This window comes from Hyposmocoma kahamanoa, unplaced genomic scaffold, assembly GCF_003589595.1.
Source record: "Hyposmocoma kahamanoa isolate Upper Pololo Valley unplaced genomic scaffold, ASM358959v1 180, whole genome shotgun sequence".
Taxonomy (NCBI): Eukaryota; Metazoa; Arthropoda; class Insecta; order Lepidoptera; family Cosmopterigidae; genus Hyposmocoma; species Hyposmocoma kahamanoa.
This window is the reverse complement of record NW_020653711.1, coordinates 886086-902829: the sequence shown is the minus strand read 5'-3', so window position 1 is coordinate 902829 and position 16744 is coordinate 886086. Positions and strand designations below refer to the sequence as shown.

Sequence of the window (16744 nt, the reverse complement as noted above, 5' to 3'; positions counted from 1 at the left end):
CCAGTTGCAAAAATCAGCCCGTTACATCAAACCATAGAGGCCTACAACGGCATTGCAATTACAATTTGCAACGTCAGCTCTTACTGAGCAACGCACTTCCGCAAGTGCAAAAAGGCCAACGACTCCAACACGAACATTTAAAACAACTATCATTATCAGGCCAAAGTCGTGCACTACTGAACATGCGACAACAATGCACATAGGCATTTTCAAATAAATAAATGAAATAAATTGTTTCGTTATTTATGTATTAATTCTGTAAAGGGCCCGAAATGTCGGTTTGTTTGAAAAAACAAATTTACGCGATTTAAATCCGGAAAAATAGTTTCATTTCCTATGTGTAACAATCGCGAAAACCTAAGAACTCGATATGTATTAATTCATCAATAATTTACTAGAATTAGATTAATAGAAGTATGAAATTAGCTAGATTATTTAAAGGGCCATATAGAGTAGTAGGTCGATTAAGTAGGGTTAATTATATTGTAAGAAAAGTAGGTGTAAATAGGAATAGATTGGGTAGGCAGGATCTAGTCCATGTGAATAGGATGAAAAAGTTCTATATGAGGGAATTTAATGTTTTCTGGTTTTCTATTAGGTTAACTAATCTTTTATGTTTACTTTTCATGTGGAACCACATTGACGTTATGAGAAATATTTGGAGAAAAATTAATATTTTCCTGTACATGCAGACTTGGAAGGAAGGGAGGAGAAGATACACCATCAAATAGATAAAATTTACTTTTGTTTTTCTTATATATTTTTTAATTTGATAGATATATTGTCCTGTATATACGAATAGTTCGTGCTCATCCTTCCAGTTGAACAAGGACTGTGCGTGCTGGGAAAATATATTTATTTAATTATTAGAAATCCTTCATGTGGTATACCGCCATATCACATGTATGTTAGGATATGTTGTTAGGGTTATATGTGTGTTGGTTCTTGTTTGTTTAAAGATAGTAAGTGAAGCTGATGGAACGTGATAGCTGCAAAATGAGGACTAAGGCAGCTGGGAGATCAATAGTGATGTAACCCAGTGATCGTCCGATGGATGTTCAAGCCTGTGTCGTCGTTGTGGCAGCATGCACGTTGGAGATAGCTTAGGTTTAGGGAGTTTAGGGAAATAGTTTTGTAGCAATGTTTAGAAGTTTGATAGGGTCGTTCAGCCAGCTTAGGGTCGATGAAATAAAGTGTTAGGGTTTAGTCAGGTTCCCTAATTATAGCTATATCAAAATATTTTCACTTGTTAGCTAGGATAGCTAACAAGTGAAAATATTTTGATTTGTTTGTTTAGGATGTGGTCATGGACTGTCCTTTTAGATAGGTTTTTCGCAGACCAAAGCCATAGCCTCCTCGGTGGTTTACTTGTTGGTAAGTTAGTGACTTCCGAGCAGTGTGTGGCTAGCCTGTAGTAAAGGCTGATCACTGATGTAAGTTGCCTATCATAGGTAGAGCACCAGCTAGGGATGTTCACCCCTTCAGCTGTGAGGAAGAGGGATGTAGACTAGGCTGTACTCTATGAGTAGAATCTCTGGCTGAATGAGTTAGTTTGTATTTAGAATGCTTTCGAAGAAATGAAATAAGTAAGAATAGAAGATCTTGAAAGACAGAGAGATTGATTTGTAACGCAATACTAAAATTATGTAAAAAAGTGAAATAAAGTATATTTTAAAGATTATTACAGTTTAAATTCATAGAAGTACCTCTCGCAACGCATCTGAGTTACGAACCCCTTATTTCAGTACCTACTGCATTCACGGCAAAGCTTGCCTTACGCACTACACAGCCAGGATAGGCACAGCATAATATCACGAAATGCATTAATGTATTGTACTTTAGAGTCTGTTAAATGATCGAAATTTTACAAGCCTTTCTTCCTTTAATTCATACACATTTATTTTTCCAAAATTATTGTACACATTAACAACTCTAACAATATCTACAATGACTAAGAAATCACTGTCGCCGAATGATTCTAATCCTTTCTTACATCATCACACAAAATAACACAATTGTGCAAAAAGTTACTTCAAGGTCAATAAAAATATGGTAATCACCGACCTATGTTTTTTTTGCAGAACAGCATTGGTGTATTCCAGATAGAGCAGTAGGATAAGGCAGCGCAATCACAGGCACAGGGGACTTAAGATCTAATAGCCCAGTAGTGAACAAATAAAGAAGAAGATCCAAGTGAGCAGTTATAAAGAAGTATAAGGCTGTGAGGAGACCCTGACTTAAATAATGAGCACGCAGCAAACAACGCATATTATTATGCAACATTGAGGATACTTCCTAACCATTGCAATAAAGCTGCAGCAGTCATTTTCATCTAGTAAACAGGCAATTGCCGATTTGTATAACACAATAAAAAAATCGAATGACTTACACTTAAGTGTAACTCAACTTGATAGATTATAATCAGTAAGCTGAATGCAAAGCAGTTAAAAAAACTCCATGCTATGTGCAACCATGTTTCACTAAATTGTTGCAAAGATTTATACATTTTTGCAATGTGCTGCTCTCTTTACTATGTGGAATGGAAATATCTAATCTAGCTACTTCATTTTGTGATGACATTTAATAAGATGAATAGTTGCTATCTTTTATGTAGGAGGTTCTGAGTTTCATTACCCCAAGGTCAGGGCAACACTGCGTCTTTTTGAAGAATGCACACTTGCACAATTTATTACTTGTTAGAAAAGTGAAAGACAACAATATAAAACCTGCATTTTTTTTTCATGATACCAAATGACGGGACGAACAAGTTGTGCGCATACAGTCCATTTGTTTAGGTGCTTAACTAAATGTAAACAATCGTGAGATGTCTATTTAATGAAATTTACATTTATAAAATATAGTGGTAACCAACAAGCCTGTCCACAGCAGTTGTAGTGCCACTCAGAGTTTTAAATCGCAAAGAGCTGAGGGGCTCACTCACTGCCTCTGCGCCCGTCACCCTGAGACATAAGTCGACAAGTCCCGTGTGCATGTGATTTCACCAGCACCCTTACCCTTCAAAACCTCAATGCTCACATTACTGCTTGGCAGCAGAAGTAGGTGCGATGGCGATACGTAATGGACGAAATCGTTCACAAGGAGCTGTACTGGTACTGAAAGTTAATTCTTTGAAGAAATCTCCAAAGGTGAAGTATAAACTTGTATTTTATAATGTAAATAAGGGCACAAATATGTGTTAATAGTGCTTGGCGATAATAACGGTAATCATAAATTACCTAATTATTAGTAGACAATATGGGCTACCAATAAAATTAAAGGTATTAAATGTAATTAATCATTCCCAGACTAATATAATCATTATCTACAAATCAATCATAATTAATGCAATGACAAATCCAGTTTATAAATGGAACTAACATGACATACTGTTGAAACAAATAATTTCGTTTAAATTTTTTATTATTTTTTATTTATTTATTAAACATAACAGAATTTACATGGGTTTAATTGTACAGTGTCACAAAAACCAATTTTGATTTTACCATACACTGCCACTTGGAATTTAATACAAGATACATTACATTTAAGATTAAGTTTGTTTTAAAGCAGTATTAGTAGCCTAGTGGGAGAATGTTAACTCCTCGGTTACGAGGTAGACAGTTCAAATCCCTGTGGTGGAATGTTATGACTTGTAATTCTCTCTCTTTGATTTCTAATTTAAGTACACATATTTGTAAATATATAGTAATAATAAGTCTTATCAATGAAGGAAAACACTGTGATGATACCTGCACATTAAAGAAGATTCACAAACCTGCATTCGGTTAGCATAGCGGACCATGGCCTAAACTCTCTATTTAGAGAAGACCCGTGCCCAGCAGTGCGACATATGATGATGATGACTTGAGTGGGTCGATAATGACGAATTTACGTGTAAAAAAAAAGAGTTGTTATTTTAGTTGCACCGCATGTTATATCAGTATTATCTCTTTCAAAACTCCATACATAACCCATGAACTTAAATATATTATTATTACGGTACTTTCATTCTGGAACTGTGCATTACTTCATAACTTTAACAATTAATTATTCTATTAGAATGAGATATTATAATAAATAAATTAATAAATAAATTTCAATAACAAAATTATTGTTCATAGCAGCCACTACAATCTTTATTTCAACTGCCTGCATCTGGCCTCTGTTCCCTCTAGTTCAGTTGACTGAACTAATGAGATTTTTTTTCTCGTTTGTTCCGTTGAAAATAATAAAAGCTTTTGTACCTGGTATAGTAGAATTTTTTTATTTCCTCTATTCCCACTAGTTCAGCTGTCCATCCTCTCTCTACATTAGTTCTGTTATCCAGTCCAGTTAGTTAATTGAACTATAAAGAATTTCTGTCTTGTTTGCATAGTTGAAAATAAAACAAGCTTTTTTGCTGGACGAAAATTGAGACTGGGTAGTCTCAATTTTCGGCCAAAATTTCGTCAGTTCAGTCAACTGAACAAATGGGAAAAAGAATCTCAATAGTTCAATCAAATGAACTAGACAACTGAACTAGTGGGCAAAGAGGGCATCTGGTTGGCTAAAAAGGCTCATTTAAACATTGAGACACATGTTTGTTTTAACCAAGAAAATGTGTAATCATATAAAGATTTTGAAAACAAAAACTGGAACCTGTGTAGTTAGTTTTGTATGAAAATACAAAGGAGGTTGTCCATTTTGCAAAGCCAAAAGTCAATACAACAACAAGGTGCTGTTTTGATATATAAATCAGGCATTGTCCTGAATACTACAAAACTAATGTTCAAACAGTAAAGTCCATCAGTGCTTTACTGGACAACTTCAGAATGTGCTAAGCAAGAAGATTAATTGGGAAGTGCACAATCTATTTGGCTATCATGATAAAAAGTGAAAGTTTTTTAATAATTTGAACCACACAATTTACTTTCTAGTCTCTGTACAGCAAAAATGTAATCTAGCTTGTTCTAGCTCTAGATTACTTTGATTAAAAAAATATTCAATAGAATAACTTCATTTTTTCTGTTTTTAATAGCTATTAAAAACAGAAAAAAATTAAGTTATAAAAGATTGGGCGACAAACTTAATTTGTAAAAGGAATTTCAATTAAATTTTACTATAAATAAAAAAAATAGGTATGAGATCAATCCAGAATGTTGTTACAATAATAATTGACCTTTTTACATCATTTTTATTCATAATAAATTGTTATTATTTGTGTTAATGGCTTTGTGATCTCAGCCATTATTAGTTGTTTGAAAGTACTGTTTTTAATAACATAATTCTTACTTTTCTATCTGATAATTTCATCCAGTTAATTTCATGATCTAACAAGTAAATTATATACAACTACAGGATACAAATAACAAAAGTCAAATTTTAATACTTTTACCTATTTTAATATTCCCTGTGTCCACAAAACAAAAAAAAAATCTTTTGTAAAATTTAAAGATGGAACATTATGTAGAATTACTTCAATTACTTCTACATCTCTGGTGTTATATAGTTGTTGTCGCTATTCTAGATTTCAATATAGGCATTACTTACACCACTTGCACCTAACTCTTCTAAGACAGGTTTGTCTATTCCATAATAGGACCAAAATTTCAAACACTAAGCATGGCTACCAGACTCAACGTAAACAAAAACAATGTTTACATGAAAAGACACCCACAAACATGCACACAGACAATATAAAACAAACTTAGTAGAAATTATAATTAATTTCTTACTTATAAATGTGAATGGCGAGCTTCTATGATGTCAAAGTCGCGCAATATGACTACTGGACGACTATTGCAGTTTTGTAACACTGCCCAACCGCCTGCACTAGAAGTTTCGAAATTACTACCGTTCGTGCGTTACTCCGCAAACTTTGCACGCATCGATCCCCCAATTTACCTAACAATGACCTCTACCTACCTAAAGAATAATTATACTAATACTATTGTATACCAACTAAAGCATAAGCGTACCTTTTCAAAACGTTGCCTGTATTCTGCTTTTTCTATCTTGTCACTTTCCAACTGCGATATTTTCGCCGTCAACTCTTGTAACGCTTGATTCTCCTTTTCATTCCTCACAGCGAGGTTCTCCAGTAGCTCCAAAGCGTTGATTACTTTTGGCAACAACGCTGTTACAGCGTCAGGGCCGTATTTCTCGATAATTATTTCGCATTCCTTGCCAATGTCCGATGCCAGGTCGTACACATCGACAACAGTAACATCGTCGTCGAAATCTGGCATCTTGGCAGACGGGCGCCTGTGGTACGGCATTTAAATCACCTTGTTTTCACTTCACCGCACTACATAAAGATGAACGTTGGGAATTTACAGCAGAAGATAATCCGCCTTTCGCAAGTGCGCCATTATGACTGAAATATGAAATGTCAAATTCGAGACTAGGGACGTGCAGTTCGTTAAATAACGAAGTACGATTTATAAACCGGTTGTGCGTAACGTAACGGTTTCCAGGCTAGCGGTTCTCGTAGCATATTGCCAGTACCACCAAGAGACAAACAACATGCATACGCGATGACTAATGCTCCCGTGTCTCACCCCGCAGTTTGACAAATAACGAAAATCTACTATCACACTTCTTCTCTGAGATTGTTCATATTAATTATAAAAATTACTTTAATTTCATGTGTTAAGTAACGCCAATGTTAATTTAGGTAATTCGGTAAATCATACTTTTTTCAAAGACTTCCTCATAATAGGCATTTTTTATAAAGAGCTATGGACTAAGCACATTATCAATGAGATTGAACATATGAATGTATTTGTATGTTTAATAATTTAGTTGTAGTTGAGTATTTTACTAAAGATGGTATTTAATTTATCTAAAATAATATTTTACTACATTTAACTCTAAATAACCTATGTTTACTTCTTGGAAAGTCTTAACCACAGACATATATCTAAATAGACGCCGCAAGTGTATGTACTTCGCGTGCCCAAAGTAAGTGAAATTAACTTAGTGCCGCTGTTACACTTCAAAACGCGCTCGACCGTTATCATAGATAAACACCAGTCGAAAACGCGAAAAATACATAATTATGCCATTATGAACTGCAAAAGCATCGTAATCGTGGGTAAATGGGTAAACAGGGACGTTTCCTTCCACGGGCAAGTGATTTTGTAATCAGAAGATGCATAATTTATTTTAAAAACAATTATTTTGGTTTTGTATGAATTTCGAGAAAACAAATATCTAACCGAGTGTATGCCTCATGATTTGTAATACATTGCGGCTTTTACTTGGTGCGATATACTTGTGATCTTTGTTAATACGCCATGAATATCGAACGAACACACTTTTGTATAATGCATTCAGTTTCATGGTACGGCCGCTTGTACATTTCTTTGGCCATATACAACATTTAGTGATGTATACGTTAGGAAACACAGTTCTCGGTTCTTATCGATTTTGAAAACGAAGGGACGAAAATTTCTCTTTAGCAATATTATAAAAATTTTCTATAACTCTTTCGTTATAAGGTTTAGTAACGTTTCGTTTTTTTTTTCAGTTTTGTAGTATCTATTATCAGTGTAATTTCGATAATTTTTGCAGCACGTTGCCTCGAATGCCGCCGGATATGTAGTACGAGTAATACAAAAAAATATAGAATGCAAAGAATTAACAGTGCGCTGTCTTTACAAAAACCTGAAGTTGGTCATACGTATGAGTTCGTTGCTTTCGAGGACGAAGGTGGTCTAGTTTATCCTACCTACAATGCTATCCAAATATGCAAAATAGCAGAGTTAGAAGTCCTAGAAATAATAAACAAATTGCAAAAATTTCACATGAGGCCGTCATTAAGTAAACCTCTTTTGACTAATAAGATTTTACCATATTTTGTCAGCAGTAACATTTTCATTTGTCTTGCCATTCATCAATTTGATCAATTACCAACAGAAAACCAACGAGTAACATTAATTAAGGTAGTTACAAGTTCACATATTGACGTGCCCGTGACAGTGCGCGAGAGACGTGCTTATACGCGTGTTTACGCGTATTCCGTTCAATCAATCGATTTAGAGCGATCGGTAGGAGATTTCCATCACTAAATAGTTCTTGTGACGTCATAGTGGGTACAAAAAATGTGGCACGCGTGATTTTCACACAAATTGCTGTACTTGCGGCGTCTATCTAGATATATGTCTGTGGTCTTAACACATTGTACAACTCTATTTGCATACAGCATTTAATTTACAGAACCTATAATTTCTATATTACATTTGTATATTAAACGGCTCTCACGAATACGTCAATATGTATTATCATGACACCTAGTTTAAAGAAAAAATAATAGGTGTAAAAACTTCATTTACTTTACACTTGATGAATTTGTTTCGAAGAACTGTATGATAAAAAACATACTCATGAATAAACCTGTGCTTTTACGTCGTAAATGAAGTTTTATTGATGCGATATTTTTTGTTACAAAAAACATTTCAGTTACGTTAAAATAGGTTTTTATCATTTTTTGCGTGAAAAAATTTATCAACTTTATAATAGATAATATAGAATAGAACATTATAGCCTCATAAAAAAATCTGTAAAAACTTATACACTTTAGGGCGAATATCGATATGTATATCGGTTATTAAAATGGAAACGTTAAATAACGAAAATAAATGCATAACAGGCCTAGTTTATTGACGTGATCTTAGTGAAACAAAAAACATGTGTTTCTCTGTCACTTTTTCGGATACACACACATTGTATCGCGTTGTGGATGTAGACACAATAAAATATAACGACGAAGAACCTGTTGTGATCGATTTACTATTAAGTTAAGAATTTTGATCTCACGTGTATCTATACAATACATGATATATTTCTTTCATCAACAAAATTATGTGTGTAATTTTATCAATATTAAGCAAATATCTGAACATCAATTCAATAAAAAAAAAAGGAATTTCCTTCTCATTGACGTCACGTCCGCCCGCCAATTTGAAAATTAAAAATCAATTTACCATTTTTATCAACTTCGATTGTAGAACATCTCAAAATGGTATACAATCTGAAATAATATGAATCCCTAAAACAATTATTTTGATTAATAGTTCAGTAGAACAATAAATTCTATAGACCAACATATTTTCTATTGTCACGTAAATGAATATTTTATACGTCGGAAAGTTGTTAGTGGTAGATATACATGGCAGTTAACATCATACCTATCTGATAAGGAGATGAAGGGACTGACGACATGTTAGGCACTGTTTTCAAGAGCCTTGTTAAAATATTGATTATTAGTAAGTCGCCACGCGCGAAGCAACAGTTGGATAGAATCAACAGGCGAGAGCGCGCGACGCCACTATTGCGCGCCATTTTTGTAAACAAATATTTATACTTTTTTTTTAATTTGTGCAATGAACATACAAAGTAAAGCAAATAAATATGTGTGCCCCAATGATCGACAACTCTCACTTCGTGCAAAGTAAGTATTGTTTACAGTTTAATGACAAGTTTTGTTTACGTTTTGAGAATCTTCTTTGACTATAATTTTAATGTTTTACTGAACTTTGTTAGCTTTTTAAAAATTAATCTGATCGTGGTAATTTTAACAAAAGTTTTTCAACAAAGCTATACACTTGTGTGCTTAAATGGAATTACTACATATTTACAAATAAAATTTAAAAATAGCAATGTGCTCTCTTGTCTTATAAAATGTATAAAAGGGTCACTGCAATAGAAACAAATCATTTCGTTAATTGCGATTTAGACCAACTAGCTGTAACGCAAAACTAAAACTAAAACATCGTTTAAAAAGAGAACATACTTTTTTCTAAAAATACTCCAAGGCTTCGAATTTTATTCAGCCTACAAGTCATTGCCGCGTACGTTCGCTATCTCTCCGCACATCCGTTTCCTCTTAGCTTGTATTACATTTTAAGTAAGTAATCACCATACAACTCTGTATAGCTATCATTTAAATTCTGCAAATATAAAAGGTCCACTTAAATTTAATTATGTAATATTGAAAAGAAGAGCTCAGATTAAAAGACTCTACTTATACATATAAGGACATAATTAAAATTTTCAATCGTAAGTCTTATCCAAAAAAGAGCTTAGAATTTCTTAGAACACAATTTTCCGATTAATACCGCAAGTATTACCTTTATAATACACACTTGACTTTGGACTTTGGACTGTTTTTATCGTAAGCGTCATAGAGTTCAAATTTTAAATGTCGAGCTTGCCGTGCTCTAAATTTGTACGTATGTACATATAATAAAATAGACCTCGTATTCATTTTATTTTAAAAATGTTGATAATAAAAAACCAAACACTTCAAAATTACGCCACTAAATTGAAAAAGTATCAAATAAACAACAATTTGCAGAGTAAAATGAGAGTTGTTAAATTTTGCTTCCTATCAATTTCTTCTAATAATGGCTCGAGTGACGACGAGGGTTCAGTAAACGACGTGCAACCCTACGCTAGGTAAATTATTTTGATGGATGATTTTGTAAGGTATCCGATCTACAATTTATGACACAAGTAGTCACTCGTAACATTACACATCGCTACCTTTATACAATAACGCAGTATTGCACAATACAGCGATTTTGAACTAAGCATACAGCGACAAGCTTAACGCACAAGAGTTCACGAAGTAGTAAACAAAAAAGGCATAGTTATTGGCGAGTTTTAAGCTTTAGTTGGTAGCACAAAAAAGCTTCTGCTAAGCATTTTATCGTGAATAAGGCATCATCTTCTAATGTCGATTTTTGAAATAACTAAATCGTACTACGTACATAATGAACTTTTTGTCATTTTGTGACGTACAACATAGATACGTTAGCGAGAATCCCCGAGATTACGCGAGAATTCTCCGGAAAACGCACAGCCTGTTTTTTAGTTCATATTTACTGTTGGATAATTTTCCGAAATATATCGAGTTCTTAGGTTTTCGCGATTGTTACACATAGGAAATGAAACTATTTTTTCGGATTTAAATCGCGTACATTTGTTTTTTCAAACAAACTGACGGCCTTTTACAGGTCCCATGGTCCCGGTTGACCGAAATATTCCAATAAGTGGAAATTTTTCCGAAAAAATCCCGGAAAACTTGAAAAATTGGAAATATATAATCTGGAAGGCTTGTGTTATGTTCTACGTTTAAATATATTTTGAAATTTTATTTAGCGTGAATTATAAAATAAACTTGTATAGCTAAAAGCAATCTAAAGAAAAACGAGATTATTTCACAACAGCTAAAAACCTCCAACAAACACACCTCCACCACTTGTTCTTGGCTCCATCATTTTCGTTTAGTACCATCAACTTTTGACAGGTGCAACGTCAAATGTGGAAAATTATAGGAAAAATATGTTGATGTTGTATGTTGGATAAATATATACTATGTTGAGTGTGTGTATGTACGTTATTGTATCTAATTTGTACTGTGTAGCATAATTAAGCTTATGTCAATTGTGTAAAATTGACATAAGCTTAATTATGCTATAGTTACAAAAAATCGCTTCCATTCAATTTCGCAGCAACTTATTATTATATAACTGCCTCCGTGGCCGAACGGTTACCACGTCGGACTGCCACGCATAGGTCCCAGGTTCGATTCCCGGGCCGGGAGAAATATTTGTACGGCATACAATTATTTCTCTCGTGAGTTTGGGTGTAATTTGTGGTTGTCTATATGTGTGTCCATGGCACCTGCGACACAGGGTTTCCCTAGTGCGGGGCTATGTTGAGTGTGTGCGTTATTTATTTATATTTATTTATATTTATATTGAATCTGGAATACCTATATGCTAACTTCCGAGCATTATAGTAAGCGTTAAAAGTTGAGCATCACAGGAATAACATACATTAAGAACTGGAGTTCTAGGACTAGGAGAATAAATGGAGGAAAAATTGTAGTAACGTTCCTCATCTGTATTAATACGGACAAATTAAATTTAAATTTACGTATATATTATGATTAGAAGTGACATAAAGAATAAATCACACGTCTGGTGGTAAACAACACGCATACTCATAACAGTTGCAGTGCCACTCAAGTGCTTTAAGTGACTCCGCCCACTGGGCTACTAATGGCGGGCCAATATACGCGACCACTAGTGGTAAAATGGAGCCAGACGCGGCCACAGTGGCTGGACGCGGCCGCCAGTCGTGCCACTAGTGTGGCTAGAAATCGTCAATTCCCCCGAATTCTGCGTTAATGTTACCAGTGTCTGTCATGACAAGAGGACAAACGAATATAACTTTATTTAAACTTTAAATTCACTTTGGTCACAATTTTTAAATTAAAAAAAAAAATGACATGGGTCAAAAAAGTGCGACATCTATGTCGTTAAACATTTATTTCTAACTAAAACCAAATTTTTGCACGCTAAATATTCATACATTAATTTCCCTAGATCTAACGAATAAGTGGCTAAAAGGACAACACTGGTGGGCGAGGCGAGCGAATGTGGTAGAGTGTGTGCGGGAGACGAGTGACGCAAGTAGCGAGCGGCCACCGAATGCTCAGTTTTTCGACGATCCCGTATTAAAAGTTATGTAAAATCTCGTACGTAACTTTTGTAGGGCTAGCACGATTAGCGCGAATTGCGCGGGAGCGATATAAAGCAAGAGATTTGAGAGACATAGTTAAGTGGCCGCCACTTATGGCCCAATGGGCGGGCGCCCTCAATCTTCAAAATCTGAGAAGCACTACCGTTACCCGGAAACATAACCTTGACAAGTCCTGTGTGCCTGTACTTTCACCAGCACTGTTACTCTTCAAAATCGGAACTCTGTAATATCCACATTACTCATTGACGGTAGAAATAGGTACGGTACTAGCAGTGGTAGAAATAAGATAATGATACTTCCATAAAAGAGCTCTTTCACAAGAAGTTCAACTATTATATATTATGTTCACAGTCCATGACTCTACCTGAAGCGCAACTTGGTTCATAATTTCTATTTAACAATTATAATTACCATAACTCCACGCATACCTATGGAGTGGTAACTACATACAACTTCAACGTCAAATATTTTGGTTGAACTTGTAGATCAAAACCCTAGTTTTTTTAAACTTGTGAATTAGGTCTAGTCTAGTATAGGTGTGATTTTTTTTAAATTATAAATTAACTTGAATATATTACATTACTGATTACAATCTATTCTTTTCTTATAAAAAATAAGTGCGCATTTGACCTCCATCTCACCTGATGGAAAGTGATGATGAGGTCGACGATGTAGCATACAACCCTAAATAATGCCTATTCACTCTCACCTTAAAAAAGGTCGAAGTTATAGCGTTCGGGGAACAAGTCCGCAGGTAGAGAATTCCACTCTCTAGCCGCTCGCCATATAAATGTGGAAGCGAAACGCTGCGTGCGAATCCTGGGAATATCTACGACATAGTGGTGGAATCCCAGCCTCTAGTCCCTCGATGATGGAAAGTGGAAGGCGGAATTAAATCGTGTAATTCCATCGCACACTCTCCGTGATATATCCTGTAGAATACCGATAAGCAGGCAACTTTACGGCGGTGTTCAAGGTTCTGCAGCTTCGCCTCTACTAATTTCTAGTCACCTGTAAGCCTCTTGCCACGCTAGTCCATTAAATCCAAGGTGGCCAGTTGGTATTTAGCAGAGCCACCCCATAAGTGGCAGCGACGATACACGACCGGACTTGTGCTTGGTACAGCTGAAACAACTGTCCCGGTATGAAGTAACGCCTTACCTTGGAAAGGATGCCAAGCTTCCTGGCTGCATTTTTTTGCCATGGATTCAATGTATCTGCCGAAGTTCAGATGGGACGACTGGTCCATACCAAGTAGCTGGAGACGGTCGGCTATTGATCGGCCTTTATATGGCGGACTGTGAAGGTATTAATTCACAAGTCCTTTAATACTATAGTTATACTCCAATGTTTTTATCACTTTTACATTTTCAGACTTCTACAGGGATCTTCGTCCCTGCAGAGCTCTGCCTTTTAAAAAGTTGCAAGCCATTTGAAATCCATTTCCTCTTGCTTTAAGAACGTATTGAACTGAAGATTTGTAAGCAATTGTTAAGCAAAGTTAGTTTATCTCACTATTTGATAAGATTGTTACTTAAAGAAAAAACTAACCTCAAAAGTTTGTGGAGTTCATTTATTTGCCAAGTTTTATTCAAATCGGTCAGCGGAAAGTGAGTGATATCCAATAAACCGGATTCATCGCCTAATTTGCCACGCTTAGAGGTGGAATATTTTCTTCAAATTTGAATGGGTTCATTACTGAGGGAACTCCTCTCCGAGAAAAGAAGATCATCAAAATTGGTTCACAAACATCAGATAAATCGCGTAACCTACACACAAAAAAATACAGACAAATTGAAAACTTCCTCCTTTTTTACGAGTTGGTTAAAGATATAGAAATATGTAGTATACATGACGCTCAGATTTACACCTCAGATCTAAAGCCAACTCTATGCTATTGTGATAAAAACGATTTAGCTATAGTGTAAGCAGAGTACGCTGTACAATGTAGTTCATTATATAAAATTAATGAAAACAGCAAACAGTTTCAAATGTTATTAATAAACAATACGATCTTGTACAGTTTTGTAAGTACTAGGGTTTTTAGTCTACGCTGAACACCTACGGGTAGAAACTACAGCTCTATTTCGTATATACTCGCATTTCGATCGCACTTACCTGGTTATGTCTCTTAACTGGAAATAATGAAATATGGATATACCATCTAATTGTTTGTCGATTATAACTTTTTCCATATGAAAGGGTTGGATTATTGGAATTGTTTTGAAACTGCTTAGTTGATTATATAATCGACCAAAAATGGGAGTGGTTGGAATGAGTTGGACAATTATTGTTTTTGTTATATTATCAACCTAAGCAGTAGAAACAATTGACCAGCTTATTGAACCAACTCCGTTTTACCATTGGACATACAGACGTACCTTCGAGATATATCATCTTTATTTGGTCGACATTTCTTTCCGGCGTACTAAGCGCTTTTTATTATCATGTTTAATGCGCATAACCCGGAAATGGAATTCCCTGCCTATATCTGAGTATCCGGTGCGTTTGAATAGGCGTCTTCTGGGGAGCAAAGCTTTTAGTAGTACAACTCATTGTAAAAGAGTTCGTTCAGGGAAGTACTCTGCCGTCCTCTAACTAAAACGCGTGACAAAACTAAGTGACAAATGGTCAAATAACCGTTATAGATCGCAAAAAATAGAGCACAAAATTGTCTTTTAAAAACAGTTAAAATTAGTTAACGTGTTCGACTTATAAGCATTACTGTGTTCTCGCTTTGAAGGGTCAGGATGCTGGTAATATTACGGACACATGGTAACAGACACTTTTCAACTTAATTGTCAGGGTGACGGTCGCAGTGGAAATGACCAATCAACCTTTGTGATTTAAAGCTCTAGGTGGCTGTGGCTAATACCGTTGTAACTCAAAATTGTTGAATTGAGATGTGATTTGAAAGTTCAAGAAATGACTGAATGAAACCAATAAATATATATTCAAATATATATTCTAATATAAATGGATAACTACAATAAGAACCATCACCAGTTTTTAAAAATTTTCAAATCGTGTTTTGTCCATTCCAGTATTAGTCTCATGTATAAAGGTAGTTTACAGCAACATCACTACAGAAAGCACCATGTGATTTTTAGAACATTGTATGCCTGTGTAGTGTGTATTCTCATTGCTTTTTTTTGTGACTCATCAAAGCTCTTGCAGCCTTTGTCTCTTCCCTCGGCAAACACCAAAACCCTATATCCAAACAAACCGTATTGATTGAAAGTCCGTATCTAAACACAGCAGATAAACGCGTAATGTAATCGCAGTGTAATCAGTCGTAGTTACTATGTCTTATATGAGTATGAATTTGTGCATACAAATATGGCCGATAAGAGACAATGCCACATACGCTACACACGTTGGCAAGATAACGCGACCTGTATTGTATTGTATTATATACCTGTATTGTATACCTGTATTGTATTGTACAAAATTAAGCGAACACGTACCAGTTTCGTCCACATTTTCACTTTACATCAAGTGAGATGTTGGAAACGTAAGCCTTTCTAAAATAAACAAAACACAATTATAACTGCCCGAACGGTTACCATGCTGTCTGCCACGCAGATGTCATGGGTTCGATTCCCGGGCCGCGAGAAATATTTGTATGGCCTACATTTATTTCTCTCGTCCTTGGCACCTACGACACAAGATATCCCTAGTACGTGGCTATGAGTTCTCTGATAGCCACATTGGCACCTACGACACAAGATATCCCTAGTACGTGGCTATGAGTTCCCTGATAGCCACATACTATAGGTACTCGTGCAACACGCGTAACACGGGCGGTAACTAAATTCCAACCACGAGTCATTGAAGCCCTCAGCCTTCGGCTTCGGATGACTCTCGTTCGTAACTTCATATTTACCGCCCATAATACACAATGTACTATTAAACATAGTTTTACGCACTTATAAAGATTCTTTTGAGTAAAATAAAACTTTTATTTAGCCATTGAAGGGGCTCAGATGTTAAAAGAAGGCAGTGGACTTTGTTCTTTCCGTTCTGAATAGTTTACCCATAAGACCAACAAATGTAATTTTTGAAAAATATTGGTGACACTCACCTTTAACTCCCGTGCAGCTGCGTACTGGCGGTGGTTACAAGATAACTCCTTGTTTGCGACAAATGAATATCATAAATAATTACTGACAAGCGGTTTTACATTTTCAGCAGCGGTTTCGTGATTTCG

The 16744-nt window shown here is 35.3% G+C and overlaps 2 protein-coding genes and 1 long non-coding RNA gene across 5 annotated transcripts in view; 1 reads left to right on the top strand and 2 right to left on the bottom strand.

Annotated features, from left to right (window-relative positions):
• The window catches only part of LOC113226032 (RILP-like protein homolog), a 66708-nt gene extending 60451 nt beyond the window's left edge, over window positions 1-6257 (bottom strand). For all 3 annotated transcript variants that reach the window (XM_026458539.1, XM_026458538.1, XM_026458537.1), the window contains exon 1: window positions 5958-6257. In XM_026458539.1, the coding sequence (XP_026314324.1) occupies window positions 5958-6257 (300 nt within the window). The remainder of the gene's footprint in view (window positions 1-5957) is intronic.
• Window positions 6258-9365: 3108 nt separating this feature from the next.
• Window positions 9366-16744, top strand: part of LOC113225902 (rabphilin-3A) — a 137467-nt gene continuing 130088 nt past the window's right edge. Inside the window, exon 1 of the mRNA XM_026458369.1 lies at window positions 9366-9433. Within this exon, the coding sequence (XP_026314154.1) occupies window positions 9366-9433 (68 nt within the window). The remainder of the gene's footprint in view (window positions 9434-16744) is intronic.
• On the bottom strand, window positions 14151-15060 carry LOC113226033. Its single transcript, XR_003310060.1, has 3 exons — window positions 14916-15060; window positions 14653-14669; window positions 14151-14303 (listed from the first exon to the last, which is right to left on the bottom strand). It is a non-coding gene; the product is annotated as an uncharacterized LOC113226033 (long non-coding RNA).